Raw genomic sequence first — 21066 nt, 5'->3', positions numbered from 1 at the left:
CCCGCACCTCTGACTGTCTCGATACATGCTGTAGGTAGACAAGCCTCCCCTCTAGCCATGAGCCCCTATAATCTGTTGACACTAAAGCCCCCCCCCCCCCCCCCCACCTCCCCGCCAGTGTTTCATTCCTATTGAAGAAGGTAGGAGCATTGCTGGGCACTGTGCTCTTTATCCAGATACGCAGCTGTTTCTATAGATACTTACACATAGTGACCAGGAAGGTACTGCCTAGGGTGGGCTGAGGGGCCGCCACATACTGGCGCTGGACCCAGTCTGCCAGCCTTTCCACAACAGTTATGCCCGCATCAGAGATGGGAGTCAGTGCTACGAATGGTTCAGATGCATCCTTCATTCTAAAAGAAGAAAGATTTGCATTTATAAAGCGTCTTCCATAACCTCAGGACACCCCAAAGCGCTTTACAGCCAATAAAGTACTTTTGAAGTGTAGTCACTGTTGTAATGTAGGAAACGCAGCAGCCAATTTGCACACAGCAAGGTCCCACAAACAGCAATGAGATAAATGACCAGATAATTTTTTTAAAGTGATGTTGATCGAGAGATTAATATTGTCCAGGACACTGGGGAAAACTTCCCTGCTCTTCTTCGAATTGTGGTATGGGATCTTTTACGTCCATCAGGGAGGGCAGACCGGGCCTCGGTTTAACGCCTCATTGAAAGACAGTGCAGCGATCCCGGAGTACTGCACTGAGGTGTCAGCCTGGATTATTTGGTCAAGTCTCTGGAGTTGGACTTGAACCCGCAACCTTCTGACCTGACTCAGAGGCGAGGGTGTACCGACTGAACCACAGCTGACAGATAAACCACACAGACTAGGTGGTCCCAGGTACAATTCCAATCTGTATTGAGTCATCTGCTCACAGCTGGACCAGTCGTCACATTGCTACAATTGGCCTCAATGCCCCTGGTGTGGTGACTGGGGTCACTGCTCCTGAATGCCATTCAGCAACCCCTTGTTGCAATTGTGTGTGTTACTTTGAGTGAGGACAAGATTGGGCTCAGCTGTGATGCTCCCCATTGTAGAGCAGCCGCTGGACGATTAACATTCACTCACACAAACAAATGAATGTTGAAAGATATTAAAGTACAAGCTTTAGAAAGGAATTAAAACAGAATCATATGCTTTTATTCGACTTCAGATTCAACAAAATAGTTCTGAGAGCAGGAATTGGCACAGTGAATTATATAAAATATGTGGCTCTTACCTGTCTGCCATTGAATTAAGCCCCTGTAATAAAACACACAGTGAAAACAGTGTAAATAACAGAGTATCAGAACCATCTATATTACATAAAATATGCTGACTGGTGATTCAAATATTGTATGTTCCAAAAATTCTCATGATACCTATTATTAATATTTATGTCAAAAACTAGAACTTTATGTTTATGAAGAAAATGTAGCCTAGATATACATCGTGTCCCTGACGTTCCTCGGGATTCTCCCAATCTCCTGCCGTGACTTGTACGGAAGATCGCCAAAACCGCTGGAGAAACTGTGTTGCAGGCTGCACTCAGACGTTTACCCCGTGTCTCCCCGTTCGAGGCCGTTTAGCCGTTTACCCGTTTCTCCGTGATACGGGCTGTATTTACCCCCCTTTCTCCGTGATACGGGCTGTATTTACCCCCCTTTCTCCGTGATACGGGCCGTATTTACCCCCTTTCTCCGTGATACGGGCCGTATTTAACCCCCTTTCTCCGTGATACGGGCCGTATTTACCCCCTTTCTCCGTGATACGGGCCGTATTTAACCCCCTTTCTCCGTGATACGGGCCGTATTTACCCCCTTTCTCCGTGATACGGGCCGTGTTTACCCCCCTTTCTCCGTGATACGGGCCATGTTTACCCCCCTTTCTCCGTGATATGGGCCATGTTTACCCCCCTTTCTCCGTGATACGGGCCATATTTACCCCCTTTCTCCGTGATACGGGCCGTATTTACCCCCTTTCTCCGTGATACGGGCCATATTTACCCCCTTTCTCCGTGATACGGGCCGTATTTACCCCCTTTCTCCGTGATACGGGCTGTATTTACCCCCCTTTCTCCGTGTTAAAATCTTGCTGCAATTGTACAGGGCTTTGGTGAGACCACACCTGGAGTACTATGTACAGTTTTGGTCTCCTGATCTAAGGAAGAATATACTTGCCTTAGAGGGGGTGGAACGAAGGTTCACTAGATTGATTCCTGGGATGAGAGGGTTGTCTGATGAGGAGAGATTGAGTAGAATGGGCCTATACTCTCTGGAGTTTGAAGAATCAGAGGTGATCTCATTGAAACATATAAAATTTTGAGAGGGCTTGACAGGGTAGATGCTGAGAGGCTATTTCCCCTGGCTGGAGAGTCTAGAACTAGGGGACATAGTCTCAGGATAAGGGGTCGGACATTTAGGACTGAGATGAGGAGAAATTTCTTCACTGAAAGGGCTGTGAATCTTTGGAATTCTCAACCCCACATGGCAATGAATGCTCATTCGTTGAGTATATTCAAGGCTGAGATCGATAGATTTTTGGACTCGAAGGGAATCAAGGGACAGGACGGGAAAGCGGAGTTGAGGTCGAAGATCAGCCATGATCTTATTGAATGGCGGAGCAGGCTCGAGGGGCCATATGGACTACTCCTGCTCTTATTATGTTCTTTATAGGCTGTATTTAGCAGTTTACCCATTTTCTCCATGTTACAGGCTGTATTTGGCCTTTTACCCCCTTTCTCCATATTACAGGCTGCATTTGGCCTTTTACCCCCTTTCTCCATGTTACAGCCTGTATTTGGCCATTTAACCCTTTCTCCATGTTACAGGCTGTATTTGGCCATTTACCCCTTTCTCCATGTTACAGGCTGCATTTGGCCATTTACCCCTTTCTCCATGTTACAGGCTGTATTTGGCCTTTTACCCCCTTTTTCCATGTTACAGGCTGCATTTGGCCTTTTACCCCCTTTTTCCATGTTACAGGCTGTATTTGGCCATTTACCCCTTTCTCCATGTTACAGGCTGTATTTGGCCTTTTACCCCCTTTCTCCATGTTATAGGCTGTATTTGGCCATTTACCCTTTTCTCCATGTCACAGGCTGCATTTGGCCCTTTTGAACCCCTTTCTCCATGTTACAGGCTGTATTTGGCAATTTACCCCTTTCTCCATGTTACAGGCTGTATTTGGCCATTTACCCCTTTCTCCGTGTTACAGGCTGTATTTGGCCATTTACCCCTTTCTCCATGTTACAGGCTGTATTTGGCCATTTACCCCATTCTCCATGTTACAGGCTGTATTTGGCCTTTTACCCCCTTTCTCCATGTTACAGGGTGTATTTGGCCCTTTAGAACCCCTTTTCTCCATGTTACAGGCTGTATTTGGCCATTTACCCCTTTCTCCATGTTACAGGCTGTATTTGGCCATTTACCCCATTCTCCATGTTACAGGCTGTATTTGGCCATTTACCCCTTTCTCCATGTTCCAGGCTGTATTTGGCCATTTACCCCTTCCTCCATGTTACAGGCTGTATTTGGCCATTTACCCCTTTCTCCATGTTACAGGCTGTATTTGGCCCTTTTGAACCCCTTTCTCCATGTTGCAGGCTGCATTTGGCCTTTTACCCCTTTCTCCGTGTTACAGGCTGTATTTGGCCATTTACCCCCTTTCTCCATGTTGCAGGCTGTATTTGGCCCTTTTGAACCCGTTTCTCCATGTTACAGGCTGTATTTGGCCCTTTTGAACCCCTTTTCTCCATGTTACAGGCTGTATTTGGCCATTTACCCCTTTCTCCATGTTGCAGGCTGTATTTGGCCTTTTACCCCTTTTCTCCATGTTACAGGCTGTATTTGGCCTTTTACCCCCTTTTTCTATGTTACAGGCTGCATTTGGCCATTTACCCCTTTCTCCATGTTACAGGCTGTATTTGGCCTTTTACCCCCTTTCTCCATGTTACAGGCTGTATTTGGCCATTTACCCCTTTCTCCATGTCACAGGCTGTATTTGACCTTTTACCCTCTTTCTCCATGCTACAGGCTGTATTTGGCCCTTTTGAACCCCTTTCTCCATGTTACAGGCTGTATTTGGCCATTTACTCCTTTCTCAATGTTACAGGCTGCATTTGGCCATTTACCCCTTTTCTCCATGTTACAGGCTGTATTTGGCCCTTTTGAACCACTTTTCTCCATGTTACAGGCTGTATTTGGCCCTTTTGAACCACTTTTCTCCATGTTACAGGCTGTATTTGGCCATTTACCCCCTTTCTCCATGTTACAGGCTGTATTTGGCCTTTTACCCCCTTTCTCCATGTGACAGGCTGTATTTGGCCATTTACCCCTTTCTCCATGTTACAGGCTGTATTTGGCCATTTACCCCTTTCTCCATGTTACAGGCTGTATTTGGCCATTTACCCCATTCTCCGTGTTACAGGCTGTATTTGGCCATTTACCCCCTTTCTCCATGTTACAGGCTGTATTTGGCCTTTTACCCCCTTTCTCCATGTTAGAGGCTGTATTTGGCCCTCTTGAACTCCTTTTCTCCATGTCACAGGCTGTATTTGGTCCTTTTGAGCCCCTTTTCTCCATGTTACAGGCTGCATTTGGCCATTTACCCCTTTCTCCATGTTACAGGCTGTATTTGGCCATTTACCCCTTTCTCCATGTTACAGGCTGTATTTGGCCATTTACCCCTTTCTCCATGTGACAGGCTGTATTTGGCCATTTACCCCTTTCTCCATGTTCCAGGCTGTATTTGGCATTTTACCCCCTTTTTCCATGTTACAGGCTGTATTTGGCCTTTTACCCCCTTTCTCCATGTTACAGGCTGTATTTGGCCTTTTACCCCTTTTCTCCATGTTACAGGCTGTATTTGGCCATTTACCCCTTTCTCCATGTTACAGGCTGTATTTGGCCTTTTACCCGTTTCTCCATGTTACAGGCTGTATTTGGCCATTTACCCCATTTCTCCATGTTACAGGCTGTATTTGGCCTTTTACCCCCCTTTCTCCATGTTACAGGCTGTATTTGGCCTTTTACCCCCTTTTTCCATGTTACAGGCTGTATTTCGCCATTTACTCCTTTCTCCATGTTACAGGCTGTATTTGGCCTTTTACCCCCTTTCTCCATGCTACAGGCTGTCTTTGGCCCTTTTAAACCCCTTTCTCCATGTTACAGGCTGTATTTGGCCATTTACCCCTTTCTCCAAGTTACAGGCTGTATTTGGCCATTTACCCCTTTCTCCATGTTACAGGCTGTATTTGGCCTTTTACCCCCTTTCTCCATGTTACAGGCTGTATTTGGCCTTTTACCCCCTTTCTCCATGTTACAGGCTGTATTTGGCCATTTACCCCTTTCTCCATGTTACAGGCTGTATTTGGCCTTTTACCCCCTTTCTCCATGCTACAGGCTGTATTTGGCCCTTTTGAACCCCTTTCTCCATGTTACAGGCTGTATTTGGCCATTTACCCCTTTCTCCATGTTACAGGCTGTATATGGCCATTTACCCCTTTCTCCATGTTACAGGCTGTATTTGGCCATTTACCCCTTTCTCCATGTTACAGGCTGTATTTGGCCATTCACCGCTTTCTCCATGTTGCAGGCTGTATTTGGCCATTTACCCCTTTCTCCATGTTACAGGCTGTATTTGGCCCTCTTGAACCCCTTTTCTCCATGTCACAGGCTGTATTTGGCCCTTTTGAACCCCTTTTCTCCATGTTACAGGCTGCATTTGGCCATTTACCCCTTTCTCCATGTTACAGGCTGTATTTGGCCATTTACCCCTTTCTCCATGTTACAGGCTGTATTTGGCCATTTACCCCTTTCTCCATGTTACAGGCTGTATTTGGCCATTTACCCCTTTCTCCATGTGACAGGCTGTATTTGGCCATTTACCCCTTTCTCCATGTTACAGGCTGTATTTGGCCATTTACCCCTTTCTCCACGTTACAGGCTGTATTTGGCCATTTACCCCTTTCTCCATGTTACAGGCTGTATTTGGCCATTTACCCCTTTCTCCATGTCACAGGCTGTATTTGACCTTTTACCCTCTTTCTCCATGCTACAGGCTGCATTTGGCCCTTTTGAACCCCTTTCTCCATGTTACAGGCTGTATTTGGCCATTTACCCCTTTCTCAATGTTCCAGGCTGCATTTGGCCATTTACCCCTTTTCTCCATGTTACAGGCTGTATTTGGCCCTTTTGAACCACTTTTCTCCATGTTACAGGCTGTATTTGTCCCTTTTGAACCACTTTTCTCCATGTTACAGGCTGTATTTGGCCATTTACCCCCTTTCTCCATGTTACAGGCTGTATTTGGCCTTTTACCCCCTTTCTCCATGTGACAGGCTGTATTTGGCCATTTACCCCTTTCTCCATGTTACAGGCTGTATTTGGCCATTTACCCCTTTCTCCATGTGACAGGCTGTATTTGGCCATTAACCCCATTCTCCGTGTTACAGGCTGTATTTGGCCATTTACCCCCTTTCTCCATGTTACAGGCTGTATTTGGCCTTTTACCCCCTTTCTCCATGTTAGAGGCTGTATTTGGCCCTCTTGAACCCCTTTTCTCCATGTCACAGGCTGTATTTGGCCCTTTTGAGCCCCTTTTCTCCATGTTACAGGCTGCATTTGGCCATTTACCCCTTTCTCCATGTTACAGGCTGTATTTGGCCATTTACCCCTTTCTCCATGTTACAGGCTGTATTTGGCCATTTACCCCTTTCTCCATGTTACAGGCTGTATTTGGCCATTTACCCCTTTCTCCATGTGACAGGCTGTATTTGGCCATTTACCCCTTTCTCCATGTTCCAGGCTGTATTTGGCATTTTACCCCCTTTTTCCATGTTACAGGCTGTATTTGGCCTTTTACCCCCTTTCTCCATGTTACAGGCTGTATTTGGCCTTTTACCCCTTTTCTCCATGTTACAGGCTGTATTTGGCCATTCACCCCTTTCTCCATGTTACAGGCTGTATTTGGCCTTTTACCCCTTTCTCCATGTTACAGGCTGTATTTGGCCATTTACCCCATTTCTCCATGTTACAGGCTGTATTTGGCCTTTTACCCCCCTTTCTCCATGTTACAGGCTGTATTTGGCCTTTTACCCCCTTTTTCCATGTTACAGGCTGTATTTGGCCATTTACTCCTTTCTCCATGTTACAGGCTGTATTTGGCCTTTTACCCCCTTTCTCCATGTTACAGGCTGTATTTGGCCTTTTACCCCCTTTTTCCATGTTACAGGCTGTATTTGGCCATTTACTCCTTTCTCCATGTTACAGGCTGTATTTGGCCATTTACCCCTTTCTCCAAGTTACAGGCTGTATTTGGCCATTTACCCCTTTCTCCATGTTACAGGCTGTATTTGGCCTTTTACCCCCTTTCTCCATGTTACAGGCTGTATTTGGCCTTTTACCCCCTTTCTCCATGTTACAGGCTGTATTTCGCCATTTACCCCTTTCTCCATGTGACAGGCTGTATTTGGCCATTTACCCCTTTCTCCATGTTACAGGCTGTATTTGGCCATTTACCCCTTTCTCCACGTTACAGGCTGTATTTGGCCATTTACCCCTTTCTCCATGTTACAGGCTGTATTTGGCCATTTACCCCTTTCTCCATGTTACAGGCTATATTTGGCCTTTTACCCCCTTTCTCCATGCTGCAGGCTGTCTTTGGCCCTTTTAAACCCCTTTCTCCATGTTACAGGCTGTATTTGGCCATTTACCGCTTTCTCCATGTTACAGGCTGTATTTGGCCATTTACCCCTTTCTCCATGTTACAGGCTGTATTTGGCCATTTACCCCTTTCTCCATGTTACAGGCTGTATTTGGCCATTTACCCCTTTCTCCATGTTACAGGCTGTATTTGGCCATTCACCGCTTTCTCCATTTTGCAGGCTGTATTTGGCCATTTACCCCTTTCTCCATGTTACAGGCTGTATTTGGCCCTCTTGAACCCCTTTTCTCCATGTCACAGGCTGTATTTGGCCCTTTTGAACCCCTTTTCTCCATGTTACAGGCTGCATTTGGCCATTTACCCCTTTCTCCATGTTACAGGCTGTATTTGGCCATTTACCCCTTTCTCCATGTTACAGGCTGTATTTGGCCTTTTACCCCTTTCTCCATGTGACAGGCTGTATTTGGCCCTCTTGAACCCCTTTTCTCCATGTCACAGGCTGTATTTGGCCCTTTTGAACCCCTTTTCTCCATGTTACAGGCTGCATTTGGCCATTTACCCCTTTCTCCATGTTACAGGCTGTATTTGGCCATTTACCCCTTTCTCCACGTTACAGGCTGTATTTGGCCATTTACCCCTTTCTCCATGTTACAGGCTGTATTTGGCCATTTACCCCTTTCTCCATGTCACAGGCTGTATTTGACCTTTTACCCTCTTTCTCCATGCTACAGGCTGCATTTGGCCCTTTTGAACCCCTTTCTCCATGTTACAGGCTGTATTTGGCCATTTACCCCTTTCTCAATGTTACAGGCTGCATTTGGCCATTTACCCCTTTTCTCCATGTTACAGGCTGTATTTGGCCCTTTTGAACCACTTTTCTCCATGTTACAGGCTGTATTTGTCCCTTTTGAACCACTTTTCTCCATGTTACAGGCTGTATTTGGCCATTTACCCCCTTTCTCCATGTTACAGGCTGTATTTGGCCTTTTACCCCCTTTCTCCATGTGAAAGGCTGTATTTGGCCATTTACCCCTTTCTCCATGTTACAGGCTGTATTTGGCCATTTACCCCTTTCTCCATGTTACAGGCTGTATTTGGCCATTTACCCCTTTCTCCATGTTACAGGCTGTATTTGGCCATTTACCCCTTTCTCCATGTGACAGGCTGTATTTGGCCATTTACCCCTTTCTCCATGTTCCAGGCTGTATTTGGCATTTTACCCCCTTTTTCCATGTTACAGGCTGTATTTGGCCTTTTACCCCCTTTCTCCATGTTACAGGCTGTATTTGGCCTTTTACCCCTTTTCTCCATGTTACAGGCTGTATTTGGCCATTCACCCCTTTCTCCATGTTACAGGCTGTATTTGGCCTTTTACCCCTTTCTCCATGTTACAGGCTGTATTTGGCCATTTACCCCATTTATCCATGTTACAGGCTGTATTTGGCCTTTTACCCCCCTTTCTCCATGTTACAGGCTGTATTTGGCCTTTTACCCCCTTTTTCCATGTTACAGGCTGTATTTGGCCATTTACTCCTTTCTCCATGTTACAGGCTGTATTTGGCCTTTTACCCCCTTTCTCCATGTTACAGGCTGTATTTGGCCTTTTACCCCCTTTTTCCATGTTACAGGCTGTATTTGGCCATTTACTCCTTTCTCCATGTTACAGGCTGTATTTGGCCATTTACCCCTTTCTCCATGTTACAGGCTGTATTTGGCCATTTACCCCTTTCTCCACGTTACAGGCTGTATTTGGCCATTTACCCCTTTCTCCATGTTACAGGCTGTATTTGGCCATTTACCCCTTTCTCCATGTTACAGGCTATATTTGGCCTTTTGCCCCCTTTCTCCATGCTACAGGCTGTATTTGGCCATTTACCCCTTTCTCCATGTTACAGGCTGTATTTGGCCATTTACCCCTTTCTCCATGTTACAGGCTGTATTTGGCCATTTACCCCTTTCTCCACGTTACAGGCTGTATTTGGCCATTTACCCCTTTCTCCATGTTACAGGCTGTATTTGGCCATTTACCTCCTTTCTCCATGTTACAGGCTGTATTTGGCCTTTTAACCCCCTTTCTCCATATTACAGGCTGTATTTGGCCTTTTACCCCTTTCTCCATGTTACAGGCTGTATTTGGGCATATACCCCTTTCTCCATGTTACAGGCTGTATTTGGCCCTTTTGAACCCCTTTCTCCGTGTTACAGGCTGTATTTGGCCATTTACCCCTTTCTCCATGTTACAGGCTGTATTTGGCCATTTACCCCTTTCTCCATGTTACAGGCTGTATTTGGCCCTTTTGAACCCCTTTCTCCGTGTTACAGGCTGTATTTGGCCATTTACCCCTTTCTCCATGTTACAGGCTGTATTTGGCCATTTACCCCTTTCTCCATGTTGCAGGCTGTATTTGGCCATTTACCCCTTTCTCCATGTTACAGGCTGTATTTGGCCTTTTACCCCCTTTCTCCATGCTACAGGCTGTATTTGGCCTTTTACCCCTTTCTCCATGTTACAGGCTGTATTTGGCCTTTTACCCCTTTTCTCCATGTTACAGGCTGTATTTGGCCTTTTACCCCTTTTCTCCATGTTACAGGCTGTATTTGGCCTTTTACCCCCTTTCTCCATGTTACAGGCTGTATTTGGCCTTTTACCCCTTTTCTCCATGTTACAGGCTGTATTTGGCCATTTACCCCTTTCTCCATGTTACAGGCTGTATTTGGCCATTTACCCCTTTCTCCATGTTACAGGCTGTATTTGGCCTTTTACCCCCTTTCTCCATGCTACAGGCTGTATTTGGCCTTTTACCCCTTTCTCCATGTTACAGGCTGTATTTGGCCTTTTACCCCTTTTCTCCATGTTACAGGCTGTATTTGGCCTTTTACCCCCTTTCTCCATGTTACAAGCTGTATTTGGCCATTTACCCCTTTCTCCATGTTACAGGCTGTATTTGGCCATTTACCCCTTTCTCCATGTTACAGGCTGTATTTGGCCATTTACCCCTTTCTCCATGTTACAGGCTGTATTTGGCCATTCACCGCTTTCTCCATTTTGCAGGCTGTATTTGGCCATTTACCCCTTTCTCCATGTTACAGGCTGTATTTGGCCCTCTTGAACCCCTTTTCTCCATGTCACAGGCTGTATTTGGCCCTTTTGAACCCCTTTTCTCCATGTTACAGGCTGCATTTGGCCATTTACCCCTTTCTCCATGTTACAGGCTGTATTTGGCCATTTACCCCTTTCTCCATGTTACAGGCTGTATTTGGCCTTTTACCCCTTTCTCCATGTGACAGGCTGTATTTGGCCCTCTTGAACCCCTTTTCTCCATGTCACAGGCTGTATTTGGCCCTTTTGAACCCCTTTTCTCCATGTTACAGGCTGCATTTGGCCATTTACCCCTTTCTCCATGTTACAGGCTGTATTTGGCCATTTACCCCTTTCTCCACGTTACAGGCTGTATTTGGCCATTTACCCCTTTCTCCATGTTACAGGCTGTATTTGGCCATTTACCCCTTTCTCCATGTCACAGGCTGTATTTGACCTTTTACCCTCTTTCTCCATGCTACAGGCTGCATTTGGCCCTTTTGAACCCCTTTCTCCATGTTACAGGCTGTATTTGGCCATTTACCCCTTTCTCAATGTTACAGGCTGCATTTGGCCATTTACCCCTTTTCTCCATGTTACAGGCTGTATTTGGCCCTTTTGAACCACTTTTCTCCATGTTACAGGCTGTATTTGTCCCTTTTGAACCACTTTTCTCCATGTTACAGGCTGTATTTGGCCATTTACCCCCTTTCTCCATGTTACAGGCTGTATTTGGCCTTTTACCCCCTTTCTCCATGTGAAAGGCTGTATTTGGCCATTTACCCCTTTCTCCATGTTACAGGCTGTATTTGGCCATTTACCCCTTTCTCCATGTTACAGGCTGTATTTGGCCATTTACCCCTTTCTCCATGTTACAGGCTGTATTTGGCCATTTACCCCTTTCTCCATGTGACAGGCTGTATTTGGCCATTTACCCCTTTCTCCATGTTCCAGGCTGTATTTGGCATTTTACCCCCTTTTTCCATGTTACAGGCTGTATTTGGCCTTTTACCCCCTTTCTCCATGTTACAGGCTGTATTTGGCCTTTTACCCCTTTTCTCCATGTTACAGGCTGTATTTGGCCATTCACCCCTTTCTCCATGTTACAGGCTGTATTTGGCCTTTTACCCCTTTCTCCATGTTACAGGCTGTATTTGGCCATTTACCCCATTTATCCATGTTACAGGCTGTATTTGGCCTTTTACCCCCCTTTCTCCATGTTACAGGCTGTATTTGGCCTTTTACCCCCTTTTTCCATGTTACAGGCTGTATTTGGCCATTTACTCCTTTCTCCATGTTACAGGCTGTATTTGGCCTTTTACCCCCTTTCTCCATGTTACAGGCTGTATTTGGCCTTTTACCCCCTTTTTCCATGTTACAGGCTGTATTTGGCCATTTACTCCTTTCTCCATGTTACAGGCTGTATTTGGCCATTTACCCCTTTCTCCATGTTACAGGCTGTATTTGGCCATTTACCCCTTTCTCCACGTTACAGGCTGTATTTGGCCATTTACCCCTTTCTCCATGTTACAGGCTGTATTTGGCCATTTACCCCTTTCTCCATGTTACAGGCTATATTTGGCCTTTTGCCCCCTTTCTCCATGCTACAGGCTGTATTTGGCCATTTACCCCTTTCTCCATGTTACAGGCTGTATTTGGCCATTTACCCCTTTCTCCATGTTACAGGCTGTATTTGGCCATTTACCCCTTTCTCCACGTTACAGGCTGTATTTGGCCATTTACCCCTTTCTCCATGTTACAGGCTGTATTTGGCCATTTACCTCCTTTCTCCATGTTACAGGCTGTATTTGGCCTTTTAACCCCCTTTCTCCATATTACAGGCTGTATTTGGCCTTTTACCCCTTTCTCCATGTTACAGGCTGTATTTGGCCATATACCCCTTTCTCCATGTTACAGGCTGTATTTGGCCCTTTTGAACCCCTTTCTCCGTGTTACAGGCTGTATTTGGCCATTTACCCCTTTCTCCATGTTACAGGCTGTATTTGGCCATTTACCCCTTTCTCCATGTTACAGGCTGTATTTGGCCCTTTTGAACCCCTTTCTCCGTGTTACAGGCTGTATTTGGCCATTTACCCCTTTCTCCATGTTACAGGCTGTATTTGGCCATTTACCCCTTTCTCCATGTTGCAGGCTGTATTTGGCCATTTACCCCTTTCTCCATGTTACAGGCTGTATTTGGCCTTTTACCCCCTTTCTCCATGCTACAGGCTGTATTTGGCCTTTTACCCCTTTCTCCATGTTACAGGCTGTATTTGGCCTTTTACCCCTTTTCTCCATGTTACAGGCTGTATTTGGCCTTTTACCCCCTTTCTCCATGTTACAGGCTGTATTTGGCCTTTTACCCCCTTTCTCCGTGTTACAGGCTGTATTTGGCCTTTTACCCCCTTTCTCCATGTTACAGGCTGTATTTGGCCCTTTTGAACCCCTTTCTCCATGTTACAGCTGTATTTGGCCATTTACCCCTTTCTCCATGTTACAGGCTGTATTTGGCCATTTGCCCCTTTCCCCATGTTACAGGCTGTATTTGGCCATTTACACCTTTGTCCATGTTACAGGCTGTATTTGGCCATTCACCGCTTTCTCCATGTTGCAGGCTTTATTTGGCCATTTACCCCTTTCTCCATGTTACAGGCTGCATTTGGCCATTTACCCCTTTCTCCATGTTACAGGCTGTATTTGGCCATTACCCCCTTTCTCCATGTTACAGGCTGTATTTGGCCTTTTACCCCCCTTTCTCCATGTTACAGGCTGTATTTGGCCTTTTACCCCCTTTCTCCATGTTACAGGCTGTATTTGGCCTTTTACCCCCTTTCTCCATGTTACAGGCTGTATTTGGCCCTTTTGAACCCCTTTCTCCATGTTACAGGCTGTATTTGGCCATTTACCGCTTTCTCCATGTTACAGGCTGTATTTGACCATTTACCCCTTTCTCCGTGTTACAGGCTGTATTTGGCCTTTTCCCCCCTTTCTCCATGTTACAGGCTGTATTTGGCCCTTTTGAACCCCTTTCTCCATGTTACAGGCTGTATTTGGCCTTTTACCCCCTTTCTCCATGTTACAGGCTGTATTTGGCCATTTACCCCTTTCTCCATGTTACAGGCTGTATTTGGCCTTTTACCCCCTTTCTCCATGTTACAGGTTGTATTTGGCCCTTTTGAACCCCTTTCTCCATGTTGCAGGCTGTATTTGGCCATTTACCCCTTTCTCCATGTTACAGGCTGTATTTGGCCATTTACCCCTTTCTCCATGTTACAGGCTGTATTTGGCCATTTCCCCCTTTCTCCATGTTACAGGCTGTATTTGGCCATTTACCCCTTTCTCCGTGTTACAGGCTGTATTTGGCCATTTACCCCCTTTCTCCATGTTACAGACTGTATTTGGCCTTTTACCCCCTTTCTCCATGTTACAGGCTGTATTTGGCCGTTTTGAAACCCTTTTCTCCATGCTGCAGGCTGTATTTGGCCCTTTTGAACCCCTTTTCTCCATGTTACAGGCTGTATTTGGCCATTTACCCCTTTCTCCATGTTGCAGGCTGTAGTTGGCCCTTTTGAACCCCTTTTCTCCATGTTACAGGCTGTATTTGGCCTTTTACTCCCTTTCTCCATGTTATAGGCTGTATTTGGCCATTTATCCCTTTCTCCATGTGACATGCTGCATTTGGCCATTTACCCCTTTCTCCATGTTACAGGCTGTATTTGGCCATTTACCCCTTTCTCCATGTTACAGGCTGTATTTGGCCATTTACCCCCTTTCTCCATGTTACAGGCTGTATTTGGCCATTTACCCCTTTCTCCATGTTACAGGCTGTATTTGGCCATTTACCCCTTTCTCCATGTTACAGGCTGAATTTGGCCTTTTACCCCCTTTCTCCGTGTTACAGGCTGTATTTGGCCTTTTACCCCCTTTCTCCATGTTACAGGCTGTATTTGGCCCTTTTGAACCCCTTTCTCCATGTTACAGCTGTATTTGGCCATTTACCCCTTTCTCCATGTTACAGGCTGTATTTGGCCATTTGCCCCTTTCCCCATGTTACAGGCTGTATTTGGCCATTTACCCCTTTGTCCATGTTACAGGCTGTATTTGGCCATTCACCGCTTTCTCCATGTTGCAGGCTTTATTTGGCCATTTACCCCTTTCTCCATGTTACAGGCTGCATTTGGCCATTTACCCCTTTCTCCATGTTACAGGCTGTATTTGGCCATTACCCCCCTTTCTCCATGTTACAGGCTGTATTTGGCCTTTTACCCCCCTTTCTCCATGTTACAGGCTGTATTTGGCCTTTTACCCCCTTTCTCCATGTTACAGGCTGTATTTGGCCTTTTACCCCCTTTCTCCATGTTACAGGCTGTATTTGGCCCTTTTGAACCCCTTTCTCCATGTTACAGGCTGTATTTGGCCATTTACCGCTTTCTCCATGTTACAGGCTGTATTTGACCATTTACCCCTTTCTCCGTGTTACAGGCTGTATTTGGCCTTTTACCCCCTTTCTCCATGTTACAGGCTGTATTTGGCCCTTTTGAACCCCTTTCTCCATGTTACAGGCTGTATTTGGCCATTTACCCCTTTCTCCATGTTACAGGCTGTATTTGGCCATTTCCCCCTTTCTCCATGTTACAGGCTGTATTTGGCCATTTACCCCTTTCTCCGTGTTACAGGCTGTATTTGGCCATTTACCCCCTTTCTCCATGTTACAGACTGTATTTGGCCTTTTACCCCCTTTCTCCATGTTACAGGCTGTATTTGGCCTTTTACCCCCTTTCTCCATGTTACAGGCTGTATTTGGCCTTTTACCCCCTTTCTCCATGTGACATGCTGCATTTGGCCATTTACCCCTTTCTCCATGTTACAGGCTGTATTTGGCCATTTACCCCTTTCTCCATGTTACAGGCTGTATTTGGCCATTTACCCCTTTCTCCATGTTACAGGCTGTATTTGGCCATTTACCCCTTTCTCCATGTTACAGGCTGTATTTGGCCATTTACCCCTTTCTCCATGTTACAGGCTGTATTTGGCCTTTTACCCCCTTTCTCCGTGTTACAGGCTGTATTTGGCCTTTTACCCCCTTTCTCCATGTTACAGGCTGTATTTGGCCCTTTTGAACCCCTTTCTCCATGTTACAGCTGTATTTGGCCATTTACCCCTTTCTCCATGTTACAGGCTGTATTTGGCCATTTGCCCCTTTCCCCATGTTACAGGCTGTATTTGGCCATTTACCCCTTTGTCCATGTTACAGGCTGTATTTGGCCATTCACCGCTTTCTCCATGTTGCAGGCTTTATTTGGCCATTTACCCCTTTCTCCATGTTACAGGCTGCATTTGGCCATTTACCCCTTTCTCCATGTTACAGGCTGTATTTGGCCATTACCCCCTTTCTCCATGTTACAGGCTGTATTTGGCCTTTTACCCCCCTTTCTCCATGTTACAGGCTGTATTTGGCCTTTTCCCCCCTTTCTCCATGTTACAGGCTGTATTTGGCCTTTTACCCCCCTTTCTCCATGTTACAGGCTGTATTTGGCCCTTTTGAACCCCTTTCTCCATGTTACAGGCTGTATTTGGCCATTTACCGCTTTCTCCATGTTACAGGCTGTATTTGACCATTTACCCCTTTCTCCGTGTTACAGGCTGTATTTGGCCTTTTACCCCCTTTCTCCATGTTACAGGCTGTATTTGGCCCTTTTGAACCCCTTTCTCCATGTTACAGGCTGTATTTGGCCATTTACCCCTTTCTCCATGTTACAGGCTGTATTTGGCCATTTCCCCCTTTCTCCATGTTACAGGCTGTATTTGGCCATTTACCCCTTTCTCCGTGTTACAGGCTGTATTTGGCCATTTACCCCCTTTCTCCATGTTACAGACTGTATTTGGCCTTTTACCCCCTTTCTCCATGTTACAGGCTGTATTTGGCCTTTTACCCCCTTTCTCCATGTTACAGGCTGTATTTGGCCTTTTACCCCCTTTCTCCATATTACAGGCTGTATTTGGAATTTTACCCCCTTTCTCCATGTAACAGGCTGTATTTGGGCTTTTACCCCCTTTCTCCATGTTACAGGCTGTATTTGGCCTTTTACCCCCATTCTCCATGTTACAGGCTGTATTTGGCCATTTACCCCTTTCTCCATGTTACAGGCTGTATTTGGCCTTTTACCCCCTTTCTCCATGTTACAGGCTGTATTTGGCCCTTTTGAACCACTTTTCTCCATGTTACAGGCTGTATTTGTCCCTTTTGAACCACTTTTCTCCATGTTACAGGCTGTATTTGGCCATTTACCCCCTTTCTCCATGTTACAGGCTGTATTTGGCCTTTTACCCCCTTTCTCCATGTGACAGGCTGTGTTTGGCCATTTACCCCTTTCTCCATGTTACAGGCTGTATTTGGCCATTTACCCCTTTCTCCATGTTACAGGCTGTATTTGGCCATTTACCCCATTCTCCGTGTTACAGGCTGTATTTGGCCATTTACCCCCTTTCTCCATGTTACAGGCTGTATTTGGCCTTTTACCCCCTTTCTCCATGTTAGAGGCTGTATTTGGCCCTCTTAAACCCCTTTTCTCCATGTCACAGGCTGTATTTGGCCCTTTTGAGCCCCTTTTCTCCATGTTACAGGCTGCATTTGGCCATTTACCCCTTTCTCCATGTTACAGGCTGTATTTGGCCATTTACCCCTTTCTCCATGTTACAGGCTGTATTTGGCCATTTACCCCCTTTCTCCATGTTACAGGCTGTATTTGGCCATTTACCCCTTTCTCCATGTGACAGGCTGTATTTGGCCATTTACCCCTTTCTCCATGTTCCAGGCTGTATTTGGCATTTTACCCCCTTTTTCCATGTTACAGGCTGTATTTGGCCTTTTACCCCCTTTCTCCATGTTACAGGCTGTATTTGGCCTTTTACCCCTTTTCTCCATGTTACAGGCTGTATTTGGCCATTCACCCCTTTCTCCATGTTACAGGCTGTATTTGGCCTTTTACCCCTTTCTCCATGTTACAGGCTGTATTTGGCCATTTACCCCATTTCTCCATGTTACAGGCTGTATTTGGCCTTTTACCCCCCTTTCTCCATGTTACAGGCTGTATTTGGCCTTTTACCCCCTTTTTCCATGTTACAGGCTGTATTTGGCCATTTACTCCTTTCTCCATGTTACAGGCTGTATTTGGCCTTTTACCCCCTTTCTCCATGCTACAGGCTGTCTTTGGCCCTTTTAAACCCCTTTCTCCATGTTACAGGCTGTATTTGGCCATTTACCCCTTTCTCCAAGTTACAGGCTGTATTTGGCCATTTACCCCTTTCTCCATGTTACAGGCTGTATTTGGCCTTTTACCCCCTTTCTCCATGTTACAGGCTGTATTTGGCCTTTTACCCCCTTTCTCCATGTGACAGGCTGTATTTGGCCATTTACCCCTTTCTCCATGTTACAGGCTGTATTTGGCCTTTTACCCCCTTTCTCCATGCTACAGGCTGTATTTGGCCCTTTTGAACCCCTTTCTCCATGTTACAGGCTGTATTTGGCCATTTACCCCTTTCTCCATGTTACAGGCTGTATTTGGCCATTTACCCCTTTCTCCATGTTACAGGCTGTATTTGGCCATTTACCCCTTTCTCCATGTTACAGGCTGTATTTGGCCATTCACCGCTTTCTCCATGTTGCAGGCTGTATTTGGCCATTTACCCCTTTCTCCATGTTACAGGCTGTATTTGGCCCTCTTGAACCCCTTTTCTCCATGTCACAGGCTGTATTTGGCCCTTTTGAACCCCTTTTCTCCATGTTACAGGCTGCATTTGGCCATTTACCCCTTTCTCCATGTTACAGGCTGTATTTGGCCATTTACCCCTTTCTCCATGTTACAGGCTGTATTTGGCCATTTACCCCTTTCTCCATGTTACAGGCTGTATTTGGCCATTTACCCCTTTCTCCATGTTGCAGGCTGTATTTGGCCATTTACCCCTTTCTCCACGTTACAGGCTGTATTTGGCCATTTACCCCTTTCTCCATGTTACAGGCTGTATTTGGCCATTTACCCCTTTCTCCATGTTACAGGCTATATTTGGCCTTTTACCCCCTTTCTCCATGCTACAGGCTGTCTTTGGCCCTTTTAAACCCCTTTCTCCATGTTACAGGCTGTATTTGGCCATTTACCGCTTTCTCCATGTTACAGGCTGTATTTGGCCATTTACCCCTTTCTCCATGTTGCAGGCTGTATTTGGCCATTTACCCCGTTCTCCATGTTACAGGCTGTATTTGGCCATTTACCCCTTTCTCCATGTTACAGGCTGTATTTGGCCATTCACCGCTTTCTCCATGTTGCAGGCTGTATTTGGCCATTTACCCCTTTCTCCATGTTACAGGCTGTATTTGGCCCTCTTGAACCCCTTTTCTCCATGTCACAGGCTGTATTTGGCCCTTTTGAACCCCTTTTCTCCATGTTACAGGCTGCATTGGCCCTTTTGAACCCCTTTCTCATTGTTACAGGCTGTATTTGGACATTTACCCCTTTCTCCATGTTACAGGCTGTATTTGCCATTTACCCCTTTCTCCATGTTACAGGCTGTATTTGGCCATTTACCCCTTTCTCCATGTGACAGGCTGTATTTGGCCATTTACCCCTTTCTCCATGTTACAGGCTGTATCTGGCCATTTACCCCTTTCTCCACGTTACAGGCTGTATTTGGCCATTTACCCCTTTCTCCATGTTACAGGCTGTATTTGGCCATTTACCCCTTTCTCCATGTCACAGGCTGTTTTTGACCTTTTACCCTCTTTCTCCATGCTACAGGCTGTATTTGGCCCTTTTGAACCCCTTTCTCCATGTTACAGGCTGTATTTGGCCATTTTACCCCTTTCTCAATGTTACAGGCTGCATTCGCCATTTACCGCTTTCTCCATGTTGCAGGATGTATTTGGCCATTTACCCCTTTCTCCATGTTACAGGCTGTATTTGGCCCTCTTGAACCCCTTTTCTCCATGTCACAGGCTGTATTTGGCCCTTTTGAACCCCTTTTCTCCATGTTACAGGCTGCATTTGGCAATTTACCCCTTTCTCCATGTTACAGGCTGTATTTGGCCATTTACCCCTTTCTCCATGTTACAGGCTGTATTTGGCCATTTACCCCTTTCTCCATGTTACAGGCTGTATTTGGCCATTTACCCCTTTCTCCATGTGACAGGCTGTATTTGGCCATTTACCCCTTTCTCCATGTTACAGGCTGTATTTGGCCATTTACCCCTTTCTCCACGTTACAGGCTGTATTTGGCCATTTACCCCTTTCTCCATGTTACAGGCTGTATTTGGCCATTTACCCCCTTTCTCCATGTTACAGGCTGTATTTGGCCTTTTAACCCCCTTTCTCCATATTACAGGCTGTATTTGGCCTTTTACCCCTTTCTCCATGTTACAGGCTGTATTTGGCCATTTACCCCTTTCTCCATGTTACAGGCTGTATTTGGCCATTCACCGCTTTCTCCATGTTGCAGGCTGTATTTGGCCATTTACCCCTTTCTCCATGTTACAGGCTGTATTTGGCCATTTACCCCTTTCTCCATGTTACAGGCTGTATTTGGCCATTTACCCCCTTTCTCTCCATGTTACAGGCTGTATTTGGCCTTTTACCCCCTTTCTCCATGTTACAGGCTGTATTTGGCCCTTTTGAACCCCTTTCTCCATGTTACAGGCTGTATTTGGCCATTTACCCCTTTCTCCATGTTACAGGCTGTATTTGGCCCTTTTGAACCCCTTTCTCCGTGTTCCAGGCTGTATTTGGCCATTTACCCCTTTCTCCATGTTACAGGCTGTATTTGGCCATTTACCCCTTTCTCCATGTTGCAGGCTATATTTGGCCATTTACCCCTTTCTCCATGTTACAGGCTGTATTTGGCCTTTTACCCCCTTTCTCCATGTTACAGGCTGTATTTGGCCTTTTACCCCTTTTCTCCATGTTACAGGCTGTATTTGGCCTTTTACCCCCTTTCTCCATGTTACAGGCTGTATTTGGCCTGTTACCCCTTTTCTCCATGTTACAGGCTGTATTTGGCCTTTTACCCCCTTTCTCCATGTTACAGGCTGTATTTGGCCTTTTACCCCCTTTCTCCGTGTTACAGGCTGTATTTGGCCTTTTACCCCCTTTCTCCATGTTACAGGCTGTATTTGGCCTTTTGAAACCCTTTCTCCATGTTACAGCTGTATTTGGCCATTTACCCCTTTCTCCATGTTACAGGCTGTATTTGGCCATTTACCCCTTTCTCCATGTTACAGGCTGTATTTGGCCATTTACCCCTTTGTCCATGTTACAGGCTGTATTTGGCCATTCACCGCTTTCTCCATGA

At 45.9% G+C, this 21066-nt stretch overlaps 1 protein-coding gene across 1 annotated transcript in view; it reads right to left on the bottom strand.

Annotated features, from left to right (window-relative positions):
- The window catches only part of LOC137299717 (E3 ubiquitin/ISG15 ligase TRIM25-like), a 47407-nt gene that overhangs the window by 1092 nt on the left and 25249 nt on the right, over positions 1-21066 (bottom strand). Inside the window, exons 4-5 of the mRNA XM_067968653.1 lie at positions 1224-1246; positions 205-353 (exon numbers count right to left, since the gene is read on the bottom strand). Of these exons, the coding sequence (XP_067824754.1) occupies positions 205-353; positions 1224-1246 (172 nt within the window). The remainder of the gene's footprint in view (positions 1-204; positions 354-1223; positions 1247-21066) is intronic.

This window comes from Heptranchias perlo, chromosome 29 (genome assembly GCF_035084215.1).
Source record: "Heptranchias perlo isolate sHepPer1 chromosome 29, sHepPer1.hap1, whole genome shotgun sequence".
Lineage (NCBI taxonomy): Eukaryota > Metazoa > Chordata > Chondrichthyes > Hexanchiformes > Hexanchidae > Heptranchias > Heptranchias perlo.
Note: the sequence above shows the minus strand (reverse complement) of the source record. Positions and strands in the feature narration are given on the sequence as shown.